This window comes from Saccostrea echinata, unplaced genomic scaffold (genome assembly GCF_033153115.1).
Source record: "Saccostrea echinata isolate AGI-Se365-2 ecotype Australia unplaced genomic scaffold, CSIRO_AGI_Sech_v1 ptg000022l, whole genome shotgun sequence".
In the NCBI taxonomy this organism is placed as follows: domain Eukaryota; kingdom Metazoa; phylum Mollusca; class Bivalvia; order Ostreida; family Ostreidae; genus Saccostrea; species Saccostrea echinata.
Genome location: NW_026889771.1, coordinates 14,988,299 through 15,000,488, shown reverse-complemented (window position 1 = coordinate 15,000,488; position 12,190 = coordinate 14,988,299). Strand labels below are relative to the sequence as shown.

Sequence of the window (12,190 nt, the reverse complement as noted above, 5' to 3'; positions counted from 1 at the left end):
CGGAAGTGACAGCTGACGCTCTGAACCCAAATGGTTTTGCCTACATCTTAAGGTCTGTTGCTCATATAAGATTGGTGTCTTAATCTCTCACCGTTTCCGAGATCTTGCTCAGACAACTTCTCATTTTGAGGACAGGAAAACACGCGACCGGAAGTGAATTTTACAAAGATATTTGATGTTACTCTAGATATCTGCAGTTTGAATAACATATTTAAAATTCATTTCAAAAACTTTATCTACAAAGGATATTAATGGGAAAGAAAGATACTAAAATTATGTAGTTTTTCTCTTATAACCGGAAGTTAACGTTTTTGTTTCTGGTGGGACCAACATATTTCGAAACTACAAAAGAGATGCAATAATGTGATGTAAGTATTGATTCAAAAAAAGAAAGTTGAAATTTTATGATTTCTTTGATCACTTCCGTAAACGACCGGAAGTGCCGACGACGAACGAAAATGTGATTCCACAAATTTAGAAGTCACGTTCTATACTCTCCAATTAGTCTCCAGTTCATATCTTTAGTCATTCTTGATAACATTCGCGGACAAAATTTCATTTTAAAATCAGGAAATTGCCCGTAACTTGGAACCAAAATGGAATTTTCCAAATTTTCCTTGTGATAAAACAAGTTCATACAATGACTAATTTTTCCTGAAAGTTTCACGAAAAACCACTGAAGCGTTTTCGAGAAAATGCCTGCACAAAATTTGGTCAAAAAAAAAATAATAATAATAATAATAACTAGATGAGATCTCGTTGCGAGCAACGAGTAGGTCTTCCGGCCGATTTTTCGATGAGATGAGATATGATTTTGACTATGATCTTTGTTAAAAGATAATAATATATAGACTTCCTTAATTAGATTTCATTTTTTTGATTTATATAACATTATCAAAGAGCTATAGATGACATGCTTTTGGCCCCTACGAGCCCCTAGTTTGAGGGATCAGTCCCTTTTTCTTGATATCAGTTGAAAGGTCTTGTGATTTTGAAAACGTTTTGTTTAAGAAATATTCAGAGATTTCCTTTCGTTGTGGAGATATGCTGAATTGAAATATTTAGGGGCCACCCCTCCAAGTCCTTAATGGAGCCGTTTGACAAAAACTGAAAGGTTGCATATTGTTTAGAACATTATTCTGACCATCTTTTGTTCAGTATTGCTTAACAAAATATTCCCCCTTTTCGAGATGTAAAGCGTTAAAGATTTAGCATTCTGGCCCCTTGTAATCCCTTATTACGTAACATATGATCCGAATCTTATGATATATTGTTGTAAATCGTTAAGATAAACATCTTTGCTTCAGTAATGTATTACAAATTATTGATCGTTGAAGAGTTATAGATAAAAGAGTTTTGGCCCCTCTGAGCCCCTAATTTGAGGGGTCAGCCCCTTTTTCTTGACATCAAATGAAAAGTCTTGTGATTTTAAACATTTTTTGTTCAACAACTATTCAGAGATTTCTTTTCGTTGTGGAGATATGCTGAATGGAAATATTTAGGGGCCACCCCTCCAAGTCCTATATGGGGCCGTTTGACAAAAATTGAAAGGGTGCGTATTGTTTAGAACATTATTCTGACCATCTTTTGTTCAATATTGCTTATCAAAATATTCCCCCTTTTCGAGATATAAAGCGTCAAAGATTTAGCATTCTGGCCCCTTGTGACCCCTTATTACGTAACATGTGATCAGAATCTTATCATATATTGTTGTAAATTGTTAAGATAAACATCTTTGCTTCAGTAATGTGTTACAAATTATTGATCGTTGAAGAGTTATAGATAAAAGAGTTTTGGCCCCTCTGAGCCCCTAATTTGAGGGGTCAGCCCCTTTTTCTTGACATCAAATGAAAAGTCTTGTGATTTTAAACATTTTTTGTTCAACAACTATTCAGAGATTTCTTTTCGTTGTGGAGATATGCTGAATGGAAATATTTAGGGGCCACCCCTACAAGTCCTTAATGGGGCCGTTTGACAAAAATTGAAAGGGTGCATATTGTTTAGAACATTATTCTGACCATCTTTTGTTTAGTATTGCTTATCAAAATATTCCCCCTTTTCGAGATATAAAGCGTCAAAGATTTAGCATTCTGGCCCCTTGTGACCCCTTATTACGTAACATATGATCAGAATCTTATCATATATTGTTGTAAATTGTTAAGATAAACATTTTTGCTTCAGTAATGTATAACAAAATATTGATCGTTAAAGAGTTATAGATAAAAAACTTTTGGCCCCTCTGAGCCCCTAACTTGGGGAGTCAGCCCCTTTTTCTTGATACCAAATGAAAGCACTTATCATTCTGCACAACTTTTGTAATACATGTTTTAACAAAATATTTACAGGTATAAAGATATGATAGAAAACTTGTGAAATTTTGCGAGATGCTTGTGAGCCTACTTTTCGAGCCCAGGCGAGCTTTGGCGCCTTTTGCGCTGGAAAGATATGGACGCAAAAAAGCACATCTACAATCCCTCCTCTACCTTCACTGAGAACCTCAACTCAATATCTTTATTCGTTTTGGAGTGATTACCAGGACAAGCCGACCCTCTGAAAATCAGATAATTGTCTATATCTCACGACCGGAAGTGACGTCATCAATATAAAAAATTTCCAATAAGGTTCAGATCAATATCTATCAGATCTGAAAGTTTCATGAAAATCGACCGAGTCGTTTCCGAGAACTCGCTTGCACAAAATCGGTAAGAAAAAAAAAGAATAATAATAATAACTAGACCTTTTTTGTCGTTCAACAAAAACGGAGGGCTTTTCGATGCTTTGAATCTCAAGGACCTTAAAGAGCGATAACTCTAATTAAATGAAAAACATAAAAAATAATCAGGCCGGATCAAGTCTCCAGAAGCTTATAAAAATGGAAACCTAAATAGTGTGTAATTCTCACTAGAGCTCTGCAAAGGGGGGTAACTCTTGCATTGTTATTTTTGAAATTTCCAAAAGTTTCTACATTTCAGGTTTCTAAAATAGCTATAAGGGGTAAAAAAGTCACCCCACGGACCATAATTTTTAAACTGTACCCTTTATGCTGAACTCGGAATCGAAAATTGTTCAAAAATTCATTTAGAAATAAAAAAAGTTACATGGGAAAATTAGTTTTAAATATTAGCCCCTTGAAATCCCTTATTTTTCAGAATTTCATTTTCAGACCCTAATGGGGTTGAAACAATGTGAATGTCATTATATCACTCATTTTTCAGAAGAATATCTTATTTAGTTTAGGAGATACCGTGACATGTGCATTTTTCCATTTAACATGGGAACTCCCATAGACAAATTCAGAGATTCATAAAACCGGAAGTACTTCTCATATGCATACCAAACTTGAAATCAAAAGAGTATGTAAGCTCGCCAACAGATGTGCAAAGGGAGATAACTCTTACTTCATCATATTTGAAATAAATAAAAATTTTATTATTTTAGTCCTCTGTAACTCCTATAAGGGGTCAAAAAGTGACCCCACGGACCATAATTTTTAGATTGTACTCTTTAAGCTTAACCCAGAATAGAAAACTGTTCAAAAATTCATTAAGACTTAAAAAGGTTATGGGCAAAGGTCAGTTTTCAACTTTGGCCCCTAGAAATCCCTTATTTTCCAGAAATTCATTTTCAAACCTTAATAGGATTGAAACAATATTACTGTCATTATATCACTCAATTTTCACAAGAATATCTTGATTACTTTAAGAGATATCGTGAAATGTGCAATTTTCCATTTAACATGAGAACTCCCACAGACAAATTTAGAGATTCATAAAACCGGAAGTACTTGTCATATTGATACCAAACTTGAAACCTAAAGAGTATGTACGCCTGTTAACTGATGTTCAAAGAGAGACAACTCTTACTCCATTTTTTTTTAAATAAATGAAAATTACATTATTTCAGTCTTCTGTAAGTCCTATAAGGTGTCAAAAAGTGACCCCACGGACCATAATTTTTAAATTGTACTCTTAATGCTGAATACAAAGCAGAAAACGGTTTTGAAATTGGAAGAAAAATAGAAAAGTTATAAGAAAAGGGTTGTTTTCTGCAGTGACCCCTATCAGTCCCTTATTTTTCAGAATTACACTTCTATAACCTTATCCGATCATTGTAACAGTATTGTGATAGTCCATTTAAAATCCCATAAAAATCCTTAGCTTCCCTTTTCAGAAAAAGTTGCACGTGTGATTTCAAATTTAACATAGGAATTCCCATAGACAATTTTCAGACACTCCTAAAACCGGAAGTACTGGTCAGATTGACTTGAAACTTAAAATATATCTTAATATTATCATTCTAAACGACATGTCATCTCAAAGTTTATTTTTATTCATCGATTTCAGATTTTATGAAATTCATCCCCCCTTTTCTCATTTCTGGAGTCGTATATCTCAAAAAGTGTAAAAAGATAGAAAAATGCTGTCGCTAAGTTTTTCGTAGGAAATGAACAGAAGAATTCATATTTAAAATTTGAATAAGTTTGAGTGTAGGATAAGGGAGTTTCATGTTCTTTTCAAAAAATCAGTTTTTGGCGTATTTAAACCGGAAGTAAGGTAACCGGAAGTACAAAACCTAACATACGCGAGACATTTAAATTTGCTAACGAAAGGTTATAAAAAGAGATAAATAACTTTAAACGTTTTCCTTAAATCAGAAACGAAAAAGTGTTCAGAATAATAATAATAATAAAACAAGACGAAAACAATAGGGCTTTTCGCCAAAAGTCGAAAAGCCCTGATAATAGGGAAAAAGAAACCGAACGAAAACAATAAGGTCTTCCGTTGGAGACGGAAGACCTTAATAAGAAACAGTAGAATCACTATAAGGTCTTCCGTGAAAACGGAAGACCTTAATAATAAGAAACAGAGTAAAAACAATATGTTCCCAAACTTCGTTTGGGGAACATAATTAGTCATTATGCTGATTATCATCCTTTTATAGATACTGAAGTCTTGACCACTGACAGACGAATTCAGATTGTGAATGAAGGGAGACAACTGCGGATAGTTTTACTTCAGTCTACAGACAGAGGAACATACAGGTGCAGGGGAGAGAACTCTGCTGGAGCAGTCGAAAGCTCAGCCAGGTTAACAGTCACACAAACAGGTGAGAAAAGAAAAAAACAAATAGAAAAATTTTGAATTGTAATTTAATTCTTATTATCATTTTTTCTTAGCTGAAAGTGAATTAGCACCACATAAAATCAGCATTTTTTAAATTGTTTAATATATGAAAACTTCCTTAATCTGTTTGGATAGAATTGGAAAAATAATCAAGTTTGAATCTTGATATGGTAAATAAATATAAAATAAAATAATTTCTTAATAAAATTTAATTTGTACATTCTTTAGCTGTGCCTGTCAATAATAGAGAACACGATACAGAAGGGCGAGTTGGAGAGGACATTATCTTGTTGTGTGCCGAGGATGGGGATCCACTGCAGGCCACGAGGTGGATCCGGAATGGTGCTTCCATCTTACCAGGACCCAAATACTCTCTCCAAGGGAACCGCTTAACCATCAGACAGGCCAGCCAGTCTGACTTTGGAAGATATGAGTGCTTTCCAGAAAACACCCTGGGATTTGCCAGGAATGTTGTTAACTTGAACATTGGAGGTTGGTACAATTGATTTTGACAATGTTTACTGTTTACTAAAGAGATAATAATACATTGTTAATTAAATCAACATTCTTAAAGAATTCTCTTTCAAAAATTCATTTATCTTCCAGAAAGAGAAATCCAGACTAATTATTCCGGCCACAGCTTTGTGAGTCCAGCCATTAGAAATGCTACCAATCGAGTTGATTTGGCAATTAACCAGACAATCAGAAATCTTTTTGACAAGAATCGCACACACTCAGTTCAGGACCTCATCACTATATTCCGCTATCCGTCTGCCGATGCCCTTCAACTAGCCAGGGCAGAGGAAATATTTGAGCAGACGCTGGAAATCATACAGCGGCATGTTAGTGATGGCCACAAGTACAACCTAAGTGATGATAAAGGTAGGACAATTAAAGCAGAGGAAAAATGATAGTATGTTTGATGAAAAAAAGTATCAAACCCCTTTTTAATAGTATTTCAATTCTGTGTTTCATATAGCTCAGTTGCATAAATATTAATTTCAATAAATTATATTGATTTGGGCTTAAAGGTTCCTGGTAAGATACTTTTGGTTTTTATTTAATTTCCTTTTCTTCTTTTTAGTATCCAGCTACAAGAAGATTCTCTCACCTGGTCATCTGGAGCTCATTGCCAACATGTCTGGATGCTTTTCAAATCCACGGATTATCCGTTGTTCAGAGATGTGTTTCCACAAGAGATTCCGATCGATGGATGGGCTGTGTAACAACCTACACAATCCAACATGGGGAGCGTCTGTTATTGCCTTACAAAGAATGCTTCCTCCTATCTACGAAAATGGATTCAACACTCCAGTTGGTTAGTGCATGTCATGTTCCATAATTTAAGAAAGAAAATAAATCTTAATGTCATCCTTGAAAAAAATAATATAGAAAAGTGCATTCTGAAAATTTAAACCAGTAAACACACAAAAATAATGTTAATGATTTATGTAAAGCTTTGTTGATAATTGACTTTTTTTAAACTAGACATCTTTGAAGTTATGTAATTCTAATTATTCTCAAATAAACATAACATGGCAGAAACCTGCCGAGAGTTCTTTTGGGGTAATATGCATTGTGGAATCTTAATTCAAAACAGAAATGTGCAGATTTTATTCTGAAGTCATTTACTACAACATGTAAACAATCTTGCTGTAGGTTGGAATCCCTCCAGATTGTACAATAACTATCACCTGCCAAGCCCACGTCTGGTGTCATCATTCTTGATGTCCACAGATCATGTAACAATGGATGAACATAGCACTCACATGTTGATGCAATGGGGTCAGTTTCTGGACCACGATATGAGCCTGACCCCTCAGTCCATCAGTAATGCACGCTTCAGTGATGGTCGCTATTGCAATGAGACTTGTGATAATCAGTATCCGTGTTTTCCGATTACTGTTCCACGGAGTGACACTCGCATTCAACATGCATCTTGTCTGGGTTTCTCAAGGAGTAGTGCTATTTGTAATTCAGGAAGTACCTCAGTGTTCTACAAGACTTTTACACCCAGGCAGCAGCTTAATGCAATCACTGCATTCATAGATGCAAGTGCTGTCTATGGAAGTAGTGATTTTGAAGCTCAGAGACTAAGGGAATTCACAAATGGACGTGGACTTTTGAGACTTGGAGTATTAACCAGAAATAATAAAAGACTCTTACCTTTTGATACAGGCAATTTTCTTCATCACTTTGACTGCCAAATTGAACCAAGTAAAAGACATGTGCCATGCTTCAGAGCAGGAGATAATCGTGTGAATGAACATCTAGCCCTCACTGCCATGCACACTTTGTGGACAAGACACCACAATTATATAGCTACTGAACTTCTAGCTGTAAACCCACACTGGGACGGAAATATATTGTACCACGAATCAAGGAAAATCTTAGGTGCCATGATGCAGCATATTTCTTTCAAATTCTGGTTACCTCAAGTCATTGGAGAAACTGGTATGGGGAAGCTTGGGTCATACAAAGGCTATGACCCGAGTGTTGACCCATCCATTTCAAATGAATTTGCCACTGCAGCATTCAGGTTTGGGCACTCCCTAGTCCAACCAATCATGTTCAGACTCAATGAAAGTTTTGTCCCCATTCCAGAGGGAAATCTTCCATTACACAAAGCCTTCTTTTCCCCTTACAAAATCTTGGAGGAAGGGGGCATTGACCCACTTTTGAGAGGTCTCTTTGGAGTAGCATCCAAAAAGCGAATGCCAGAGGAAGTGATGAACAAAGAACTGACTGAGAAACTCTTTTCCCTGGCAAATGCTGTAGGACAGGACCTGGCCTCCCTCAACATCCAGAGGGGCAGGGACCATGGTCTGCCATTTTACAATGATTACAGACAGATCTGTGGCATGAAAAAAGCCACTAGTTTTGATGATCTTGCAGCTGAGATGCCACAACGCAATGTGAGGAACAAACTTCAAGCACTTTATGGACATCCAGGTATTATATAGAAATAAATTACAATATATGCAGTGTTTTTTTATGCCCTCATAATCGAAGATTCGAAGGCATATAGTTTTTGCTCTGTCTGTGCATCTTTCTGTCTAGCTGTCTGTCTGTCTGTCCACAAAAGCTTTAACCTTGCTCATCATTTTTGATTGGTTGGAGCTTTTGCTTTCATATTTCACAGGTGTGTTACTTGTGACAAGACCTTCCCTTGGGTACCAACAATTCTGACCTTTTGACCTTAATCTCAGACTTTGACTTGCATTTGAGAGGCTTTAATCTTGGCAATGAGCACAGGTACTTGTGGACAGGACATCCCCCCCCCCCCCATTTTCACCTTGGGACTTAATTATTATATATGGTATACATGAAAAATAAGTGTAACCAATATAAATTTTGTGTCCAACAATACCCAGGGTGGAAAATTGGGAAAGGGGGGGGGGGCTGTCTGCCTGTACCTGTGGCAATGAGCTGTCGTATGGACACAGTGACACTTAAAAGCTTTTGAGATGCTTTAAGCAGATAAATAAAATTTGATCGCAATATACCTAAGCCAATGGTAGGCAGAAGCAATCCTAACAAAATACTACATGAATAACTTAGGGTAGATATTTTATAGCACTACTTCTGCTGTTTACTTTTGTGATAAATGAGAAACCTGCAATTTTATGTTCTTTCAGATGTAAAAATTTGCCCAACTGCAGCAAACTTTGGTATCTCAGTCGACAAGATTTTTAAAACCAGGGAGTTATCAAAATCGATCTATGAATTTGATTTTTCAACTCTGATGTCTCAAACTTGGGACCATAATGTATAACAAAGTATTTTTTGTCACTCCCTCTGAGTTAGAAAAACTGATTTTAATGATTTAATGTAGAGTTCTCATCTCTCTACTAGACCATATGTTTGATAAGTAACAAGGTAGGTGCCTATATAAACTTGAAGGTGAACTTTTTTACAGACAACATTGATCTGTTTGTCGGAGGAATGGCAGAGAAGCCAGTGGATGGAGGCAAAGTTGGACCAACATTTTTATGCATCATTGTTGACCAGTTCAAAAGAACAAGGGATGGAGATAGGTAGAGATCACCTTTTTACAAAATAAAAAAAAAGAAAAGAAATGACTATGTATTTGTATTTGAAAAGAAAACTATAGAACACTATTTTTTGTTCAAATGATAAAGGAAATTATGACTCAAAGAAAATATTCAAGTACATGAAGTCATTAAAGTTGATTGAAATCGTGTATTTATTTAAATCATAAGCGAATTTGTTATAACATTTTAACTTGGATTGTTATCAGGTTCTGGTATGAAAACCCTGGTGTATTTGAGCCAAACCAGCTGGCTGAGCTACAACAGGTGACGCTAGCTCAGGTCATCTGTGAGAGTAGTGACGACATACAGAGAGTTCAGCGGGACGTGTTTGTCAAGGCTGAGAGTGATGCCGATTACCTTAATTGTTCTAAGATTCCAAAACTGAACCTCAAAGTTTGGTCTGATTGCTGTACAAGTAAGTGATTCAAAACTACTGTGAATGTACTTTTTTCCACAGGAAGAGATTCTTAATGTAAAATATTGGAAGCCTTTAGCAACCATTTCTTGCACTCACAAAAATTGGTTTGCTGAACCAAATATTAAATGCAAAAAAGTTGTTTACATCTTGATTATATTTTAGATTGTGAAAAATCTGGAAACTTCCAGTCTCTAACTAACCATTTTCGGAGAGCACAGAATTCCCAGTTTTCCCATCGTGAGGACCGAGAACATAACACCATCCTAGGGTCACAACCTCCAACTGACAATACCCAGATACGAACACTCAACGACCAAATGTCAGCCATGGACACAAAGTTCTCAAACATGGAAAATGAGATCCAGACACTGACAGAAACAGTGGTGACATTGAAAAGAAAGGTATATATAGTCATATACTGTGCTTTTATTATTGAATACAGATACATGTACCAACATTTTGCAGTGAATCATGATTTCAGAGAATCATAGAAACAACTTGTATAGGGAGACAACTCATACAATATGCCACTGTCATATTAATGTATAAAGGGGTGTTTTCATCCATTGTTTTTGGGGTTTTTGTTTTTTTGTTTTGTTTTTTGTTTTTTTGCTATCACACTTCAAAGGAATTTGCTTTATTTCAGTTTTGCCAAGACAGGGTTGTAATAAAAGTGAGATAACACAATATCTTTGAAATCTGTCTACTAATGAATGTTGCAAAAGGGGAAAAAATAAAGATACAGTGTCCAAAAATTGCAGTACATGTATCCTGTTGTATTCTTTTTTTAGGGCTCGGTTACAAATTTATAATGTTTCATTTTGTTGAAAAGAGGGGGGGGGGGGATTGGTTGGTGTAAAAAAAGTTTTTTGAGAGCATAAGTTATTTGTAGAAGTGGTTTATGTGTGTAACCTTTAAATACCTTTCAATATACATGTAGTAACAGTACTTACCATCTTTTTGGAAGAAAAAAACCCAACCATAATATATCTTTTTCTTTTAATATAGTTTTATTTTCAGTTTGAGGTTTTTTAAAACAATTTACACTCCTGGGATAGATACTGAATATTAAATAGGATGAGAATGCCAGAGGTTCCCCCACTTACTGATAAACACAAATATTTAACATGAAATTTAAGTCTATGGTGCAAAAAAAATTTAAAATTTAATTATCAAAAGAGGTAATTTTGCATTCCTGTCATTTTAAGTGGAGAAAAATGAACAAGTATATGAGGAAGACAATGAGAAAACTTGGTTGTTATGACAACAAAGGACAGAAAAGGAAGCATCTAGACTCATGGGATGTTAATAAGTGCAAGACCTGTACTTGTAGGGTAAGTAGGTTGGCAAAAGAAATGAGTTCAATGGTTATCAAGTATAGCTGTAATGTGCAAGACTAATTCAAAGTGGTATTTGAACTTTGGAGTTATCATTGAGCACATGTACTGTAATTGAGGAGTATCTGAACTTGGCACTTTATTCAGAAGTACATACTTTTTTCTTGGAAATATTAATTATGTTCTTTTTTTAAATATGTTTCAAGTCTGAAATAAAGTATCTTAATATTCTTTTTACAGGGAGATCAAGTTGAGTGTACAAAACAGACTTGTCCAGTTCTACAATGTCCCAATCCTAGAACAGTCTTAGATCAGTGTTGTCCAGTATGTTAGTAAAACAGACAGACAGACAGACAATCATTAGTGGTGCAAGAGAGAGAGATATTCCAGAAGGTTGCAAGGGAGAAATCCCATTTGTGTGTTATAGTGAAAAATTGCAATTAATGTTTGCACATTATCTCATGGTGCAACATTAGGTATTATGTGTTATTATAACTGCTATGATTACAGATTAAACATGCTTTTAAAAAGTATTACCATTTGTGTGAAGGAGAGATGAATGATTTTACATATTATCATTAATTGAATGTCTCATGTATGAAAGGTTAACTTTTTTAGATTTTGTCTCCACATTTTACGAGATATATTTACTGTAATCTTTCTATATAGTTTGTTGCTTTTCGTCCCGCACTGAAAGTTATTATGGGAGCATGGATTGGAATACATGACCCTGTGTCATATATATTTTTCCATGCATCACAAACGCAAGTAGTTTTTTTTGTTGTTGTCTTCTACATACATGTAACATCCAATGTTTCAATTATATAGCTCCATAAAAAAGAAACTGCAAAAATCAAATGACCTGCACCTCTAGGTTTGTTTGACTTTTTCTACTAGCTGACTTGGAATTTGTTTTTTTTTTAATAAATGCAGACTCTAAATTTAATTTCAAAGACTGGAAATTGAATGTGCACCTTTCAAATTTTAAGAATATGTCATAAATATTTTTTTTAAATCACTCAAATGTGTTCAACAGTTCACCCAATGTTCTTAAGTCTTCAGTAAAATGTACCTGGCAATGGTTAATCTGAAACATTGCTCCGTAGCTAAAGCCATTCAATAATTATCGTATTGCATGCTCTATTTCTACCTCAATCCCAGCTTTTCCTAATACTAACACCTTGTGTAACTTTTTGTATCATCATATTATAAATCCTAAAATGTCTGCAGTAGTGATTTTATACAAGTATTTACACT

General features: G+C 35.1%; 1 protein-coding gene across 3 annotated transcripts in view; it reads left to right on the top strand.

Annotated features, from left to right (window-relative positions):
- LOC133190516 (peroxidasin homolog) overlaps positions 1-11,778 on the top strand; it is a 43,240-nt gene extending 31,462 nt beyond the window's left edge. For all 3 annotated transcript variants that reach the window (XM_061326184.1, XM_061326185.1, XM_061326186.1), the window contains 10 exons: positions 4,942-5,106; positions 5,352-5,615; positions 5,730-6,005; positions 6,208-6,441; positions 6,783-8,075; positions 9,043-9,160; positions 9,385-9,593; positions 9,759-9,997; positions 10,805-10,930; positions 11,174-11,778. In XM_061326184.1, the coding sequence (XP_061182168.1) occupies positions 4,942-5,106; positions 5,352-5,615; positions 5,730-6,005; positions 6,208-6,441; positions 6,783-8,075; positions 9,043-9,160; positions 9,385-9,593; positions 9,759-9,997; positions 10,805-10,930; positions 11,174-11,266 (3,017 nt within the window). In that variant the 3' untranslated portion in view covers positions 11,267-11,778. The remainder of the gene's footprint in view (positions 1-4,941; positions 5,107-5,351; positions 5,616-5,729; positions 6,006-6,207; positions 6,442-6,782; positions 8,076-9,042; positions 9,161-9,384; positions 9,594-9,758; positions 9,998-10,804; positions 10,931-11,173) is intronic.
- Positions 11,779-12,190: the final 412 nt, after the last annotated feature.